Consider the following 19,266-nt stretch of genomic DNA (forward strand, 5'->3'; position numbering starts at 1 on the left):
GGATGGGTCTGGCCATTGTATCCTCCTCGCGCTCATTAAATATTAACGAGAGTCTCAATTTCTTCATTTCGTTGATGAGTCGCCGCGCGCCATCCGAGAACCCGCATATAGATTGAAAATTAACTTATATGAGCGCCGACGAAATATATGTATACGCCGTACAACGCGCTGCACTTATACGACTCTGGGGCCTACAATTTACACGAGAGGTCCCTATGTTGGTATAACCCCTAAGTAGGAGACCTTCGTCTTCTTTTTCTTCCGCCTCTCGACCTTCCTCCTCTTCCTCCTCTTTCTTCTCTACCGTTCCTCTTCCTTGTCTTCTTCTTCTTCTTCTGCTTCTCCTTCTTCTTCTTCTTCTTCTTCTTCGGCTTCTTCGTCTCCTTCTTCTTCTTTGAACGTCGAATCCCTTTTCTCCTCCGCTTTCAATCTTCTCCCACTACTTACACACTCTACCCCTCTCCGTAATTCGTTCACGCACGAACGTGAAATCCTTAAATACCTAATTTGATGCTAATTAGAACTCGCACTTGTTCTCCACGGCCAGATCTCGCCGCGACCGGCTCGCGTGTGGCGCAAATACGGGCAGACAAACCGTACGAAGACGGGTCATGGAGAATATCTCGCAAAGTGGTTATTGATATTTCGCAGGAACATGATTATCAAGACTGGGAATTTAAGCGGGATCCTTTTGGCCGAGGGCCGATACACGGAAGATGCATAGCGTAAGATGAATAAAATTCACGTTTCATGATACCGTGTCTGGATATTATCCGTACGTTCGAAGAGTAACTTTTTGGAGGCCGCGTCTCCAGCTTCGGACCTCGACGTCTCTTTTTGGCCAGGGATAGGGGCTTAATTTGCTATTCAATTAAGAACGGAACGAGACTCGTGGGATGCTCCTTTGCTCCTCCGATTGGGGGTGATTTTGGTAACTTCGTTTTTCGCCCGGGTTCTTCTTTTTCGAATTTCTGACGGTTTCTTTTATTTACTTTGTCTTGAATTAGTTTTTCTATGCGAAGATAGAGAGTTTTCGAATTACCATCCTTTAAAAGTAAGTTAGACAAACAGGCTGAAAGAGGAAATTAAAAATAGAGGTAAGAACAATAATCGATTTCGCATTCACAAAATTAACATTATTTTCCGATCAGCTCAACGGGATAAAGAAAATATAATAAATTGAGAAAAGTGGAGGAAATTATGGATAATATAAAGCAGGAAATGATCAACAGCATTTTTAAAGTCCAGATGTACGTAACTATTTATTATACGATAATAGTCGCACTCGAATGCTGCACATTAATTTCATCTATACAGTTTTACATAATTGGTTCACCCATATGCGTATGTGTGTGTGTTTTATTTTTCTTGTTTCGATTTTAAGACGCTGACGTACATTAAATCATCGCTATGCTACACATGCCTAACATGCGACTGCCGCCACTTTGCCGACTATGCAGACTATTCCCGACTCGACGGGTGTTGTGTCGCAAAATGTGGAAAGATGTTAGAAAAACCGCTGTGGTCGGCGGTCCATCGCGATAATTGACGAGATGTTGTCCGCGGGGCAAGGAAGGAAATTTTCATTTCGGTAAAAGGAATCACGGGATTTAGAATTCCATCAGAACGATCATTTATCATCTAAACGTCTTGTCGCTTGCAGTCGATAAATATCATTTTCTAATTACGACGTATATATATAAAAATTATAAGTTCTCGATTGTTACAAATAAATTTCTTCTTCTCATCATAGGAATCCTCGTTTCTATCTTTTTTTTTTTTTTCTTTTCTGTCCTTTTTTAACGTCATGTCGAAAATGTGACGGACGCGTGTGTCACGCGATGAACGTCCGCATCGATAATTCTTTCTTTTTTCCTTTTTACTCTGGTTCTCTTCTTTCTCGGTTCTCAACGTCCATCACTTTGCTACACGTTGATGATCGCACTTAGGATACTCGATAATCCCAAGCGTTTTACTATGTTGCTTACGCCTGGTTAAAGACTTTGCGATCTGTTCGCTAATTTTCATTATCTATAATATACATACCGTGTCGTCAGTGGTCGAATGAATGTATTTCGTGTCGATCGAATCCAAAGATCGTAGATCCATTTGACTAGATGAAGAATCCCTTCGTTTCTACGATCCTTCCTTCTTTTCTTAACTTTTTCATTTTTCGCAATGATAAGCGATCAATTGTAAAATACGAAGACATCGCGCTTATTCGAGGTTAATTGGAAAAGAAAAATAGTAATTTTATTTGAAAAATCTTGCAATTACCTTGGATTCGCTTGACACCGTACAAAAAAGAACTCGTATCTTAGCTACTCGTATGTACGTACGTTTTTGGCACGAGGAGAGGAACGCCGTTTTACCACACCTGTCGTTCGCGATTCTCTAGCCCGTAAATCGCCGTTATCAAAAAGTGTCTTCGTGACACGGTTTTGGCTAAAAAGGAGGAGTGAAGCAGCGCGCGAAGTCGGATCAGGATGCTACAGAGGAGGAACACTATCGAGATGTCGATAAAATTTGGGCTGTATCCATCCATCACGATCATTTCACATTTTCAAGCCATCGAGCGCAAAACTAAAAGATGCTGTATGAGCAAGACTTTTTTTCACGATTTAATTAATCAATACATTCTGCAAAGTAATAACAAATTAAAGATAAGAAATGCTCGATACGTCGCCGTTTCTTTACATCGATATATCGCGCGGCGAAATAACAATTAAATAAAATAGAAATCGTCAGTGTGAAACCGCTCCAAGAATCAATTGCACGAAATAGCCATTTAAAGACTCAAAGCCGGACCAGTTGGAACAAATGAAATAATCCTGCGGTATAATATAATTACACGCTGGAGGAGAGGTACGCCCATTCTGTCGGAACCCTCCTTAGCCTTTCGATCCAAAGAACACCATGGGACAGTTTTATCGCTGTGGAACAAGGCCGTTTCTTCCCCCTATTTCGACGAATCCTTCGATGGTACCTCAACCTTCAGCATCCAAACCCGATTCACGCTTTCGCTAGCGAGACAAACTATCGCCTAGTACCTTTGGTAATTCGGATGTGCATGGAACTATGATTATTATCACTGATTACTTAAACATAATCCGTTTCAGCTAAAACGCTGTTGGCGTAACTTTATCTGCCTTTTAACGCGAACCTTGGCCATTTCTTGGTGAGCAGTGGTGAGCCGATTGTATGTTTTTAGATAGATCCAAAAGTTGTTTGATTCGATTCGTTTATGAAGCGATCTATGGGCAGTTGATGAATCGATAGATCGTTTTTAGCGTGTGGCTCGCCACGTAAATTAAGGCTGGTGATCGATGAACGACCGTTTGTTCTTGTTACGTGTAATTGACGTTTGCAGATTGTTCAAGTATAATCGTTGAAAGGCGTTTAATAGTCGGTTTTGCTTGAACGAATGCGATAATTGCTGGGATTTGACAAGCTCGTAGGCAGAAACTGTTCGCAACCCATTAGCGATTGTAAACGTCTTCATTCACCACGCGTCGCTTATTAATTAAGAAACGTTGGCTTTCTAACAAGCAAGTTTAATCGGGATCGTTAAACAGATTAGTGTCTTTAGTATACAAATAAACCTAAGCCTACCAACTGGAAAACGTTGGGATTTATTACTCACCAGGAAATTCGTCAAAGGTTCAGCGATAAATCTCGTCGCCCAGAATTCGATTCTTCCGCCATTCGGAGGAGGAATCGCGTGAAACGCTAACAGAAACGCATCCTTCTATGCATCTTTATGGAACCAGAATGTGGTTCGTCCGATGGTCAACGATCAACGTCGAAAATCTCGAGCAGAAATGCAGATGAAAGTCGAATCGATTCCGGAGGAGCACGTTTTTCCTCTGAAATTGAACGCGTCGAAAATCGATCCCAAAAGAAAGACGCGACGATCCTTCATCCAAGATGGCTGGAAAGGCTGCTGTAGCTGTCTTCCTCCATCTCAAGCCGTCGTCAGTAAAGATCGGAGAACGAGACCTGAGAGGAAACGCCGGAATGTAGGTGATGAAGAGCGTGCAGCTCCTCCATCGAGGTCGACGGCATGCTGTTGCTGTCCCCTAGGATGCTGGCTGCCGGTCCTACGTTCGGCGAGCCGGCCGTGTTCGACGGCACAGGCGTACCTGGACACCCCACGTTGCTCGTCGTCGTGTTGCCCTCCTGCCTCATCATGTTCCGTCGCCATTTCGCGCGGGCATTTTGGAACCAAACCTGCACGAACCGAGAACCTTACTCAGGACCCCTTATTCCTTTCCTTCGACCACATTCTTAGACAGTTTTTCTATTGCATGTGGTATGATGAAGAAGAATGGTAACAAAAATGATAGAAGTAGCTAATGGATATTGTATGATAGTAATTTAAGTTTGGAAAATGTGTCGATTTTTTGAAATTAGGAATGATCCTGCGCGAATATAGGCGATGGGAATATATAATATCGAATAAAACTTCAATTATTGCATATATTATACAATTAAAGTTACTGTGCTATTTTCCTTTGCTGTATCGTGCCCCGATTATCTTAAGTTTTCCTCCATTATATTGAATTTCTTTTGAATACACTTAAATATAATTAAAAATGACTGTATATGAATATAGCTAATGAGGAAAATGCAATATTGAAGAAAAATGAATTTATCGCATACTCTTTTTAAATTAATTATCAAACTCATTTCTATTATACGTTACGAAAAGATACTCAACCTGTTAACATCTTATTAAATGTAATAAACACGATGCTCTCTAGAGTTATATGCATCTAATAAAACGAAAAAGGATATCATATCGCTAATTATTTTGCGCATAGGAGTTTCAACACGATATCGATTTAAAATTGGATTCGAGACGAAGGAAATCAAGGCTGAAATTTATTTCCTACCTGAAGCACCCTCTTCGAGAGCCCCGTCTTCTGCGCCAGTTGCTTGAGGTCCTTCGCGTCGGGGTTCTGATTTAGAGTAAAATAATTCTTCATCGTCCGCAACTGATGGTGCTTGAAGCTCGTTCTCATCCGCTTCGTTCGCTGGCTCTGATGCACCGGCCCGGGAGAACCGACAGACGCTTCGTACGCCGCCAAAGATTCCATGGACGAGGACAGTTCGGTTGGGTGAAGCAGCTCTGCAACCAAATTACCTTCCTTTATTCGATATTTCAATCCCTTCCTCCGGTTTACACTGTTGGATATTTAATTGGACGGCTTGGAATTTAGGGAATATTAAATTCCTTGATATTTCTTCGAAAGCTTGATTTATTCGATTCACTGCTGCATATGAAAAAGCTATCGTAGAATGTAAGATAAAATGAAAGTAGTACTGACCAGGAGCTATGTAAGAGCTTAACAAACCAACAAAAAGTCTCACTCTCAGTTCAAATGTTTTTCTCTGTATTTGTGCGATGATTAAAATATCAATACGAAGATCTAAATAGCATATTCTATGTGAAGATCATTTTTTATAGAATAGAAGAGATCTAACGTAGAATAAAAGACGCTTGAATTCTAACTTTCTCCAACTAAATTAATCGATAGTATGTTTTATATTTATGCATTAGCTATAGTGTCAAGATAAAAGTCTATGTATCGTACGTAATGCTTGGTGCATTGAAGAGATTTGACGCGGAATAAACAATGGTTGAATTTTAATTTTCTCAAGAAAATTAACGACCGATGGGTGTACTGCGCTAATAAATCATCGAACGAAACTAAATGGTCGTACACACGAGTATAGAGTTCAAGAGTGTCGAGCATCTGTTACAAAGATTTTTTAGTCCTGCCGGCTTATCGGATACGCGAAAGAAGTTCAGTCATGTTTGATGTAAAAAGATTGGACAGCAAAGCTGGAGAAAAAAGCAGACGACGATCGAACGACACAGAACGGCCGATGCTAAATGAGAAGATTCCAGTCTGATCGTTACAGAACGCTCGTGATCCATCAATCGGTACTAGGCGACTATCTGACCTATCTATCGAACGATTTGTTCTTCTGTTTGGCGACAATCGTCAAACAGCGATCTTCAAAATGTCATATTTTTTTTTTAGGACGATAAAAGATGGTTGATCATCATTGGTGAAGAAAGTTTAGAAACAGATCAACAAATTAGATATGACTCGTCTTATCTTCATCTCTTTTTGAAATTCCTGATTTTTTACAAAAGCACTTTTAACGTTCTAATCGAATCTTTATATATCAGATGGAAACGAGAAATAACATTATATCAAGAATAATTCTTTCAGATAATATCTCTATCGTATTTCTTACAAATTACAAGAAATCCCGTTTCTTCGGCTTGTTTAAATAATTCTTTTATATTTTTCTCAAACTAAAATAATTCGTTAAAAACAGAGAAAAGCTCGACTGAATTTTGCCCTACAATTAGGAGAAACAATCACACGCTATTAAACAGAATTATTTAAAGATGACCACCTAGTTATTTCTTTCAATCGTGATGATACAACAAGATATTTCACATGCAATTTAATGTTATTCAAAGATCGTTTATTTCGGAGTTTTCCATCTTATCGACGTTATGCACGACATTCTCCACGAAGAAAGCGAACCGGACATATCAAGAACAATCGCTCAAGACCAAATTCCAACTTTACTCGTCCAACCCCCGCTCGTCTTATCTCAAAGCTAGCCAAAACTCTGGCCACCGATTCTTCAGCGTCAGCATGTTCGCGAACCATTTAAATCGTTCCACAAGATCAACCGATCGATCTTCGTTCTCTTCTCTTCCTCAAACCCCTGTCCACGGAAAGCCGGCGGTACGGTTGTGTGCACGCGAAACGAATTTCCGCGCACGTAAGCACTGTTGCAGCTCGGCCAACAGCAGCGTCGTCGTGCCCGTGGATAAAAGCAGCGCGAGAGCATCGAAAGAGGGACGACATCGGTGTGCAACCGTTCAGTGCCGTTGCAAGTTGCAGTTGTTGCGCGCCGGCGGAGCGAAGGAACGCATCCAATAAATAAGACGACGAGGGTAACCATTGAATTCAATCGGAGAGAAAGAACGGGTTCCAGGCGACGTTCGTGGACAGGCGAGCGCGCGCAAGGGGGATGGGGCGACGGGGGGAACACCCGACCAGAAGTAAATCCCCGAGCACGTATCCGCCATTACTGTTTATTGTCCCGAACTTCCATTCCCTACGGACGCGACGAGCTGTTCTCCGCGTTCTGGCTCGCGATCCAGAAAAGAGAAGAACCGCTCTCGCGGACGGCCACACCGCCTGTGGAATTTGTTTTGTTCGCCGGGGTGAACGACATCGATTTTTGTTTCTATATAAGTTGGCGTCGTGTTTGGAAAAGTCCTGATTCGATAGGGATTGTATAATACTTTGGGGAATTTCTTGCTAGGGAGAGGTTGAGAGTCCGTAACTGAGTGCTGATAGATTGATTATAAAGTTGATTTTGTTGAGGGTAGTATGCGGTATTGGTTGCTGATGAAGCAATAATTTCTTGCGTTCTTCGTATGGCTTGGCTTTTTAGTGTCGTTGGAGAAATAGGCTCGATTCGGTAGTAAGATATAGAGATAGTTTACTAAAGTATTGCAAGAAACTGGAATAGGACATGTTAAGGGTTGATGTTGATGAAATACTTTCTTATTGGTGAATTTTCTATGGGTTGAGCGAACATGAAGTAACGATTCTTTGTGTTTTTGATCTAGATAGGTTTATTTTGAATAAACTTGATATGTCTATGCTTGACACGATTTGTAGAGAAGAGATGGAACGATAATAACAAACATCGTTTCAAAAAATGAAACGACGCAAGAAACTACCATTGCAATCTACGGAAGCATTGCTTATTTCTCAACGATTTCACGCTAAACTTAATGAAATATCCTACACTCTGACTCGTTACGTTCAATCACATCCACCCCAAAAGCCCAGTTTTCCTCCTATCTTTCGTTCCATTATCCAAAAAAAAAAAAAAAAAAAAAAAAAGAAAAAAAAAATGAAAGAAAATCGTGGTTCTCGGTGACTCCGTTCAATTCCCAAACGGATCGCTTTCCCTAGAACCAACTCTATCAATAAACTCGAGCGAACGGCCCTGCAAAAGGAATACGCAAGTTTTTTCATCGAACTGGCCTGGTTCCCAAGCCGAGTCTCCCTGCGTGGCGGGAGAACGAGGGGTAAACGGGAGTTAGAGGTAGGGGAATAGAGGAGATGGGGTGTCGAGGACGGTTTTCGTGGTTCAAGAATGAGATTACAATTTGTCAGGTCCGGGCTAGAGGCCGAAATCACGCGGATGGCACGGATGGTCGACGACGAGGGCCGTCTTCGAGTCGGCAAGAAACTCACGCAGGCGGCATTATAGTGTTCCGCCGGCCATTCTGCTGGCTGCGGCCACGTATTGGCCACGGCAGCATTCTTTTCCTGCCAGATCGGCCAATCGATGCATCTCGCCACCGATACCCATCTGTCACTGTCCGCGGAGCCTAGCCTTTTCTCCGTTCGCGCGACCGGCGTGCCTCGAGTTCGAATCCCCCGACGAACGGTGAAATCGGCCGTACCAACGCCCGTGTTAACTCTTCTTCCGGTATTTGGGGAAATTTTCAGCGAGGTTTCAGAGTCTCTTTATGGTTAGTTTGGTGGAAAGAGGTATTATCGGAGGATGAAATCCGGGAGGAATCATGACAATCGATTTGAACTGTGTTGTATCGTTAGATGTTGTACGGCATTTGAGATGAAAAGTAAAAAATTAAGTTAACAATGTTGTTAGTAAAACAAGAGGGCTATTTATTGTTATTACACGTCTTTCTTTGTAAGAAACTTGGATATACTGTTTATTATCTTTTTTTTATCTTCTACATCGTTCTATTGAAACTGTGGGTATCCCATATTTTCTCGCGTGTATATGTATATTCTGTACACTTAAATTCCCCATAAATGCGTAAACGTTCACAGTTTACGTACAACACGAACTTTACTCCTTCAACTTTCTCCAAAACGATTACTAAATCGCTTTAAATAAACCTCTTAAGGAGAATCTTCCAACAAAAACGCACGAAACCTGTAGAAAATATACTTCGCGAAATGACCGCTCTGCCTGTTGGACAAACAGAAACGAAGTCTCTGAAGGGAGCTAATTTTTCAGCATCGCAAGAACCGTAACCGCGGTGGACAAAGGTATTTTCGGTGGCGGAGAAACGACGGCCTTATCGTGGTCGCAATTCCAGCGATTCATCGAACGCGTCTGCCGACGTCCAGACGGAATAGTTCGAGGGATCCGGCGGATCGCCCGGCAAAAAGTGTCCCAATTATATATAAAGACAATAAAACGCGAACCAGTCGGTCGGTTCCCACCCCGTCCAAGGCTGCGCGTCGCTCAAACTGGACTCTTCATGGCCGATTTTATGGCTGTTGATCGTAAATTCCGACCCCGGTAGCCCGAAAGTGATTCTCTGTGATCGCGCGTCGATTATAAAATAACCGGGGACGATGGCGAGCGAGGCCTCGAAACGTCGTAAACATCGTGAAACAAACGAGACGCGGGGATATCGCGAACGAAAACGTTGTCGCACCGACAAACGAGCCTGTTCCACGAGGGCATTAAACGAATTTACCGCGGTGGTGATTTTTGGGGGATCGCGCCGTGCGATCTTGCTTCCGGGGGTAGTAAATGTCTCGGTGAATTAACCCTTGCATGGCATAATAAAGCGGAGAAGAATTCAAAATGAAAGGTTTAGAGAATAATTGTTTCTTTGTTGTCGAAATTTATTGCACTTTTAATATCAAACGCGGCGAACACGTACTCGTATTTCTTCCAACGTATGATATTTGTTCATGGACAATAAATGTTAATTTCCTTGTGTATAATAATGTTTGAAACTTGAAATTTATTCTTGAAACCAAGCGAAATTGCTGTGATATGCTTAGCTTCTTGTTATCAGAAACAGCCTGCATACGAATTTAAGGATTTATTACGTTACTCGTAATAAATGTCAAAATGATATAAAATGAGAACAGCCGTTTAGCATCCACAAATCTTCACAAACGGCCTACTCCTTCGCCTTTCTTTCGATCCTTCGTTTCTTCGTTCTCGTCGGTAAAGGGGCCAGCGAAACGTTTTCCGGCGTATCGAGCAGGCCAATTTAAGCATCGAGTCCAATTGGAAACAGCCGCGACGACCAAATGCGTGGACACATTGGCGAACGAGTGGCTGACCGTTTGTTCGATTGGTTCTCGAAAAGGAAAACCGTTCGACCGGCTGGCACATGTCCGCGACACGCGAAACAAAGAGTGCGCTTCGGCCGTGTCGTGTCTCGTGCACTCGCACACTTGAATCATGGATCAATTAGACAGCCGGTGGAAATTCCGCCGAAGAATTCCGCTTGTATGTCGATGAGGGAACGCCTAACGAGGCGAGCGGGAACAATCTCCGGCCGATTCGCGGTCCGCGATCCTCGAAAGCTCGGGCAAATGTTTGCGCACCGAAGGAACCAGCCATTATACTCATTGCTCGGCAAATAATGCAACTCCCCCGACTCACTTGCTCGATTCGAGGGATGGAGAGCAGAGAAACAGAAAGCTGGTACTACTAGGTGGTTTCGAAAGAGAGAAAGAGGAAAAGAGTTTCGCGCGTACACATATCGAACGGAGAGAAAAAGAGAGATGAAAGAAAACGAGATCACGAACGAGAGTACCACGTGTTCCCATGGTTTTAAGACCTACGTTTGAAAGCACACCCCCGTTTACCATCCGGCCCAATTATCCCTCTGGCAACCCCTTCCATCCCTCTTTTACGTTCTCGCGTTGTTTCACCACTGCCAATTACACGTATTTGCGTCCTCGGGCCGCCAGCCCAGCCGAGACTGGATTCTTGTGAATTCTTTATTGTTTCGACTATACGACGGGAGGAACAAAGGGCCCCGGGGCCGACGTTTTTCTTCGTCCCTCGCCTATTTCTCTTTGCCCTCTGTCGCCCGCGCGATTAATCGATCCGCGGTACGATGGCGTAGACGTCGCGTCCTTCCGATCGAACCCAGGGATCGATATTTCTAAGAAATTTCCCATTGCTTTCTCAATGGCAAAACTGTATGTTTTTTTGGAACTCGTTCTCCAATTCAAGTAATATTCCTCTGCCGTTCTTACGTTTAATTAAATCATTTCTATCTAACGAGAAAACGTTACTGTCGTTAAATAAATTCATATATTGAATAAATGCTCAGCTGATGCGGTACAGTGATAAATAAACAAACAACAAATACACTGCGAATATTTATAAATTTATAGGGAACCTTAATGTGTGATAATATACAGGCTGTATGTAACATGCAAAAATATAGGCACAGAACACAGGAACAAAACAAGTCTGTATTTAAATTCTCCGTATTTCTTTAATTATAATCGCGAGAATACTTTGCATTAAAAATTTTGCCTAACGCCTGGTCTTGCATTGTAAAAATATTCTTATCGTCGATTTGGTCCACATAACGTCAATTGAGAGTCAGTGAAACAATCTTCAAAAATTCGACGAAAGGAAAATACATAACAAAGAAACAATAATCGGAAAATAATAAAAGATTGAAAAGAAGACTAAAATGTGACTCACCAAGGGCTCCAGCGGCCAGCCTCATCGTGACAGGTAACTCGGATCCGGTGACTTCCGACAACTTCCTCTTTCTGGGGCGACCTTTCTGCACGGTACCGGATGAGGTGATCGGGCTCTGCTCCGCAGCGCTGTAATAAGCCGGAAGCGGCGACACTCCCGGCGAGCCGATGTCCTCGATATTGCTGGCTGCGCTCCCGTAATCCCCCGCGCAGCACAGCAACTCGTAGTGAGGTCTTGGGACCGACCAGCTCGTCATTCGTGAACCTTGCTGTCGAGTATTTCAGTGGCGACCCTGCGTTATCCTCCGAGTTCGATGAACGCGCGAACGCGATCACGCTCGCGAGAGGAGATAGACGAACGACAAGACCGCTTCCCGCCCACAATCGAATCGATGGATCGGCGAATCCAGCGTTTTATCATACATCCTTTTGCAACCCTCCATTCCGTTAATCCTTAATTTTGTTTAAATAGATCGCGCGATTTTCAAACTTACGTATTTTTTGTTGTTTTTCCGACGAGTAACTTTCCTTTCGAAATTTTTCAAACTTCCTACCAAAGGAAATCATTTACTTCTACAGTTTTTAACCGCTCTTTCATTCCTACCTTTAGCACGAGATATATTCAAATACGTGTTACATCCCCATTTAGCGCTTTTCACAGACATAAAGTAAAACAACTTTCAGGCGAATAAAATGTACGTGCTATTGACTCTGGCGTCAAAATCTTTTTTGTATGGAACTTTAAGTTTCTTAATAACAAAGCTCGTTTCTAAATTTCCCAATTCCTCTTCCAGAGCCCCACTCTTTACAAAAAAAAAATCGCCTACCCCGCGTTGCGCGTTACATCTACTCGATACCTCTTTCCTTAGACATACTTCCTACTGACGATTATTCGCGTGAAACCCTTACTGATGGATCGTGAACGCGGATCGATACGCAATACGCACGAGCAGTGTTGATAAGCCGGCGAGAGTGGCGGTCGAATCGATCTCGCGGAGCGGCAAGCGGCACCGCGACGTCTTTCTCTTTACGAGAGCGCGCGTCGAGCTCGACTCTCTGTCTCTCTCCGTTTATTTCTCTCTTTCGATCCTGTTTCTGAGAATAGAAAAAACCGGATTCACCCGCGCCGGAGGGCTGTCATTAGGCGAGCAGCGAACGATAATAAGTGTCCTACGTCGACGCGCCTCGTGTTTCTGTCACTCTCGTCATCAAACTCGTTGATAACAAAGAGACGGCCTTTGGAGGATGGTAATTCGGGCTCGTGTTTCTCACCTACAGTAGACCAGGCCATCCCTCTGCCCGAAATGATCGCCCTTGTTCAGCGGGGTGCCGCACGAGGCACATGTAAAACAGGCCACGTGGTAGACCAAGTCCCTCGCGCGCATCACCAGCTCCGTCGCAAAGATGCCCGCTCGACATCGCGAACATCTCGAAACAGCGAACAACCTACGGATTAAAATTACAAATCTTTTCGATTGACTTATTCTTTTATAGATAATTATTATTATAACGATCAGACGTTTATGAATTCGCATGAAACCTGACCCTTCGCAGTCGGCATATTTTTTTGGTAGCATTATTAATTTGAAGATAGTCGAAGCAATAAATAATTTTACCACCGCCGATTAGTGGTGCCGCCTGACTTCGAAGACAATTTTTTTCTTTAAGGTGTAGAAGGATACAGGATACGTGTAAGACATGAAAATATGTAAAACATTCAAAGTGAAGTATAGTAAATAGTAGTGATATAAAAACACTGTTGAATTCTACCTATGTTACGCTTCTTTAGTTGAGTTTATAAAAATATGAAATTGCACCAACATCCACTTTCTAATAATGGGTGTCATTCTCGTTTTATACTGCTTCATTGAGTAAGTAACGAGGAAACGGAGTACAACGTGATTGCTGTTAACTACTACAATGGTTGCAAGAAGTTTCCGACCAAAGTTTAATTTTGTTATTTTGTTAGGATAAAGAGTTTCTGAAAATAAAAGATCTACAATCCAAGTATAACATATATCGTATCTTACTGTATCTGGCTTCGATGTTGCTATCGATATCGCGTCATTTTCGTAGGCAACGAATGTAATCCACTGTAAATATACAAACAAATAAATCAGGCCATTGAACACGCCGTGCTGACTACGAATTTTTATAATTGAACGAGTTTCAGTACAATAACGTATAGTTCGTGCAATTTACGATTGCAACATTTTGTCCGATCGAGAAAATTCTAACGTGGATTACATTTTCATTCGCGTCGAAGTAGAGTAATGCCTGTGCCTGGTCAGCCGCTAGTTGATATTATCTCAAGACTGTCTGCTCGTGAATATTGTTGCGATAAGTTCAAGTATTACATGTGCTACGTCGATACTATTAATTGTTATGCAACAATACACAAATAATTCATCATTAATTTTAAATTTCAATCACAGCGTTTCCTGAAAATATCTGTATACTTACTGGTTACGATTACTTGTCTGTATTATGTATATTATACGAAACTTTCTGAAAGTTTATAACACTGTAACGATACGACTATCATTACTGATAGAAGCTCGAATTTTTACAAGCTAGATACTTTCGTAGGAACAAATTTTGTATATGTCACGTCGGAGGCACAAAAGATCGCGAAATTAACAAATCGCAGGTGATATCCTCGCGCCGCGGCACGAATGAAATGATTCTTTCACAAATAGGGTGAAGAAAATAGAATTTGATACGCAAAGATCAAATTTATTGTAGAAAATCCAACTGAGTGACGGTTACAACGGATAGATTCGAAGTATCACACTAGACTGTATTTACGCTCGTTTAGGAAGGTCGCTCTACCGAGGATCTAGTCCCTTTGGAGGGGGTCTCGTTAATCCATTGTTTCAACGGGTGTGGCCTTTAGAGTGTTCGGTCTATTTATTTACTAATCAGATGATTCCTTGAGTGTGTGACATATACATAAAACTTTCCAAAATTGCTTGTTATCTGAAAACTCAACTAATTCTTGTACGAGTTACATAGGCTAATTATCCATTGGGTATTACATGAACTCGACATTTATTCGACAAAACCTCTATTTCACTTTTAATAAACCCACAAACGCTGGCATAGAGACACAAGCAGAAGCTACAAGAATATTCGTCTGCGATGAAAATCCTGCAAGATCCCCTTACCTATCCCATATCCAGCCACGAATACAATGACTCAACTATATCCTACCGGTATCTGTCTACCAATCAACCCTCTTAATACGACGGAACCGTTTCGATTCATCGGTAGCAACCGGCTTTCTGAGAGCGTCGCCGTCGTTCCGGGTTCCTTCGAACAGCCTCGAGCTCTCGATCACGCGTTCTTCGTAGAATCCCCTAATTACAAAATCAACGATCCCGATCGTCGCTCGAATTCATCGATCCTTGCCACTGTTCCCCGTTCGCGCGCGCACGTGACCTCCCGTTGTTCGTGACTATCGGCTCGAACCAAAATCGGAGAACAATGCAGTTCCCCCTCTGGTTACGTTTTTCTTCCACTAATACACCATAACGTCCATAGCGAAGAGTGGCGGCCAGAGGGGAGTTAGAGAGGGTGGAGTGAAGACAGAGTAGGAAGGTGGGGGTTTCCTCGCCAAGGCTCTCATATCGGTTGTCGACGATCGAGGCGAAGTTACAGTTTTCGAAGCGCGAAAACCAAATAGAGACAAAGGGGTTGGCCTGGATATGGATCGTTGCATATTGCATGGGAGCCGGCTGTATTCTTCTCTAACGAACCGGCAGCATGGAGTTCCAGTCTGCAGGAACACCGGCCTACGGCGTGTTCCACCCTCGTCTGGAATCTCTGAAACTCGAGGATCGCTGCGATGGTAAGGATAAAGGATGTGGCTTATGGGTGTGAGCAGGTTATACGAGGAATTGCGTTTTAACAGTTCGCTCGAGTATTTTTCTTCGAACGTGTGATATTTTGAGACATTGCTGATTAGATGTCTGATTACAAATCAGGTTGTATTCTTTTGAATAAAATATATCTAGCATGGTTATCGATTATAATCGATTCTAATTATTTTAAATTGCAATAATTTTGAGCTAACACTGCTTTTTAAATTTACCTAAGAATTTATCGTTATTGAGAATTAAATATTAATACTTATTTAATGACATTATTCTAATGCCAATATTATAAATATAAAACGCGAGATATTTCGTTATCCATTCATAATATGTTAAATAACTTCATATCTTTTTTATAGTATACATTATGACTGATTTGCCAATACTCTAATGTCTAGAGAGGTTCTTTAAAAATACGATTCTCATCTCCGAAAGAGAGTGGATTCTTTGACGAGTCGTTTTGCTTGCGGAATATCATATTTCACTGGAAAAAGCCTCGTAAAGAGAAGCTTACGGCTAAAGCCGCAGCGAAATGTTGCATTCGTTATTCCGACTGTCTTTAGCTCAGCAAAGAAACGTTTCAGTTTTCTGGCTGTAACAACGTGTTCGTTGAAAAATCTTCCTCGTCAGACCTGAACTCGTTTTGTTCCCTTTAATTATTCTGTTTCACCGGGGCTCGTGCGGCCTACGTATCACTGATTAGACAATGATTACAGGACCGAAATGGGGAAGCTTGTAACATAATCACCCTTTCCTATCATTACAAAAATAACAAGGAAACGATGCTTGAAGATAATAATATAAAGAAAATATCATTGAATCTTATGATTCTTATGTTTCGTTCTTTTCACAATATTTTCCCCTACATTTCCCTTCATATCGATTAATAAAAAATCTTGAATGATCACCAATGTAAATGTTTTATTTTTCTAACCACAAACTTGTAGCTTTGTTTATTAATTTATTCGTGCATAAGACTGTGATTATCCACAGAATTTTGTTTCGTTCTCTCAACGATACTTCTCCCTCGCCTCTAAGATCGCTGAAAAAAAGATACATATTGGGAAATCATGTAAATTCTTTATTCTTTTCTAAGAGCAATCTTTAGCTTTGTTAATTAATTCATGCATAGAACGAAGCATTGGAGAAGTTCCACTGATATTATTCGTTGGTCAAGAATACTTTAGCAGTGAATAATTCATAGGGGATTGAATATTTAACGCTGGTTTCTCGTCGAAGCTCTCGTCAATTTAACAGTTTCAATCCGCTTAACGCCAAAAGGAAAGAACGAACAGTGGATGAGGAAGGGGAAAACCCCGAAACGAAAAAGAGAAGAAACGATTCTCACGCTTTCCAGAACTACAGGAATTATGCAACGCGTGCTTCTCCGTCGCCGTCCGTTAACTGCACTCGGAATTTCAACGAGAACACCCGTTTTCATAGGCAAAAACACAATAACAGATTCCCAGCATCTAATTACCATCTCCACAATAACCACGTTTAATGTAATTAATTTCATTCATCGAGACTTTGCATTTTAATATCTTAATCTGCACCGCCCTGACGAGCTTCCGCGTTCAAATGCGTGCTTACAGAACGATCAAACATGCTATTGAAATTTTTATATTGTTAATCGGCGCGCAAGGTAATACGCATTTAAGTTTAGAATAAAATATTACATTATATATATATAAATATAATAAATATAAATAATATACCTAATAAAATAAATAAATAAATTATATATATATATCTGCTTAACGAGCTATTAAAAGCTACCAAATATAGGATAGACTAATCGTCTTTATTTATATGAAGAATTACTTCAATTTCATTTTCTTACATTTGCTAAAGACACGTAGATAGTTTTGCAAAATTGCCCTCGACTTTTATTAAGATTTAGAAACAAACTTTTATCCATATATTCTACAAAAAATTACTTGAATGCCCCAAAATACACTACTAAATTTATGAGAAACGTTACAGTTTCTATAGAAGAGCTTTCTATAAAATTAATAAAATTTCTATGAAAATTAAAAGATAAAATCAAAAAATTTCTAAATTTCTAAATTCTTGTGCCAGAATTAGAAAGTATAAAACGGAGGGATATGTATGTGTATGTGTGCGTGTGTACAGTACTCGTTCAAAAAACCAAAAAACCAATAACACGGAGGATTCGGCATGCGTTTGATCGATCGAAACTGCACAGTGGCGTACCTACGCGAAGAAAAACGAAGTGTCATTCAATGGCGGAAAGAGGTTGTTCGCTGGAAATCGTGACCGCGTGTTTTTATCACGGTGAACGTATCACAACAACGGAATTTCAGGACCAGGTTAGGCCTACCTAGGACAAGCACGGTTTAGAGCTGGCCATTAGTAGACATTTTGTGTGGTCCAGGCGAAGTTTTGAGCGGGGTGGACGCTCCTATGCAAATTCGCGAATACCCCAATAAATACTGAAACGGGAAGCCGGCCCCGGGCAACTAACGCTCGGGGATCTTGCATTAATTTCGCGCGTCATCCCGGTAATTCGACGTAAAATACCACGATGAATGGTTGGATCCGCTTTGTGTCGTAAAACGTATGGTGAAATATCGAAAAAGGAGAGAACCGAGCACGAAGAACATTTTCAATTATTACTTCGATTTAACGAAAGAATACAACAAACTAATTTCCATTCTGTTTTGAAGAAATAATTCTACAAATAATAAGAGATATAAATTTTAAAGGTAAAAGCAGTTGCACATGACACAAAATTGGAAGAAATAGAAGGTAAGTAATTCAAGCTAATTTTGTAGATAGTTGAATCGTATCCAATAATCAAAAAATTGAAGAGTTTGCAACAAAAAGGGATTGTTTATCGAGAGTTTATCCTTTTATCGAGATTGAAATATGATAATCTTTACTTTTATCGTACCATACTTATTTAAATACAAGTATGATATCCAAATATCTACGAATTAAAGGATGTCTATCATAGTGTTTAATATTTCCAATATTTTACAAAATTAGAATATTTCAAACTTAATGTATTCGATACAAATACAAGCCACTTTGTCCACTAAACTAATGAAAACGTCAGTCATGAAAGAACCAGCTTGGGCAATGCTTGAAATAACTGAGTGGTACAATCCACAAATAAAATTCCCTAGGATGGGGGTAGCTGACGCAGTTTCGCGGACCGGATCACGTTCTAAGATTCCCCTCAGCGTCGCCCGACCCTAATCCTCTTACAACTACTTCTACCAACCTATAATAATCCTCTTTGCAGTAGATGTTGCCGTCCCTGGCGAAGCACGTCAACTCGGCGGCGAGAGGCACACGGCAATGACAGCAACGGAGGCAGCCGCAGTGCCACGCGCGATCCGCGGCCTTTAGGTACCATCGTTCGGCTATCTCTCTGCCGCAACCCCCGCAACCGAGGCCACCGTCGGAGTTGTTGTTCTCACCGGTGCCGATCTGTCGATTGCTGATGGCACCATCCCCTGGCGGGGGTGTGCTGCTCCCACAGCCCACTTCCTTCAGCATCTCGAGGAGAATCGCCACAACCACCGGCGCATTCTGGGACAAACGTAGTTGCTTCTTCAGTTCGGAGCATGAAATTATTGCAGTTTCAGGTATATCGATAAGTAAAATTCGATTATATTCAATAGAATGAAGCTGTGCTTCATACTTGTTGGCTTGATCTTAAGCAGACTGAATCTATTTATATAATTGTGTTACTTTTGTAATACTTGATATAATACTTTAAATAATACTTTTATATTATATACAATGCTTATACAAAATACTTGTACATATTAATACTTGTTTGCGTGTGTATGTATATA

The 19,266-nt window shown here is 41.4% G+C and overlaps 1 protein-coding gene across 1 annotated transcript; it reads right to left on the minus strand.

Annotated features, from left to right (window-relative positions):
• Nucleotides 1-1,861: 1,861 nt before the first annotated feature.
• LOC139996185 (LIM/homeobox protein Lhx9) lies at nucleotides 1,862-18,964 on the minus strand. Its single transcript, XM_072020354.1, has 5 exons — nucleotides 18,687-18,964; nucleotides 12,834-13,007; nucleotides 11,563-11,795; nucleotides 4,896-5,131; nucleotides 1,862-4,230 (listed from the first exon to the last, which is right to left on the minus strand). Exons 1-5 carry the CDS (start codon nucleotides 18,962-18,964, stop codon nucleotides 3,976-3,978), a joined length of 1,176 nt encoding a protein of 391 aa, XP_071876455.1. The 3' UTR covers nucleotides 1,862-3,975.
• Nucleotides 18,965-19,266: the final 302 nt, after the last annotated feature.

This window comes from Bombus fervidus, chromosome 17 (assembly GCF_041682495.2).
Source record: "Bombus fervidus isolate BK054 chromosome 17, iyBomFerv1, whole genome shotgun sequence".
Classification (NCBI taxonomy): domain Eukaryota; kingdom Metazoa; phylum Arthropoda; class Insecta; order Hymenoptera; family Apidae; genus Bombus; species Bombus fervidus.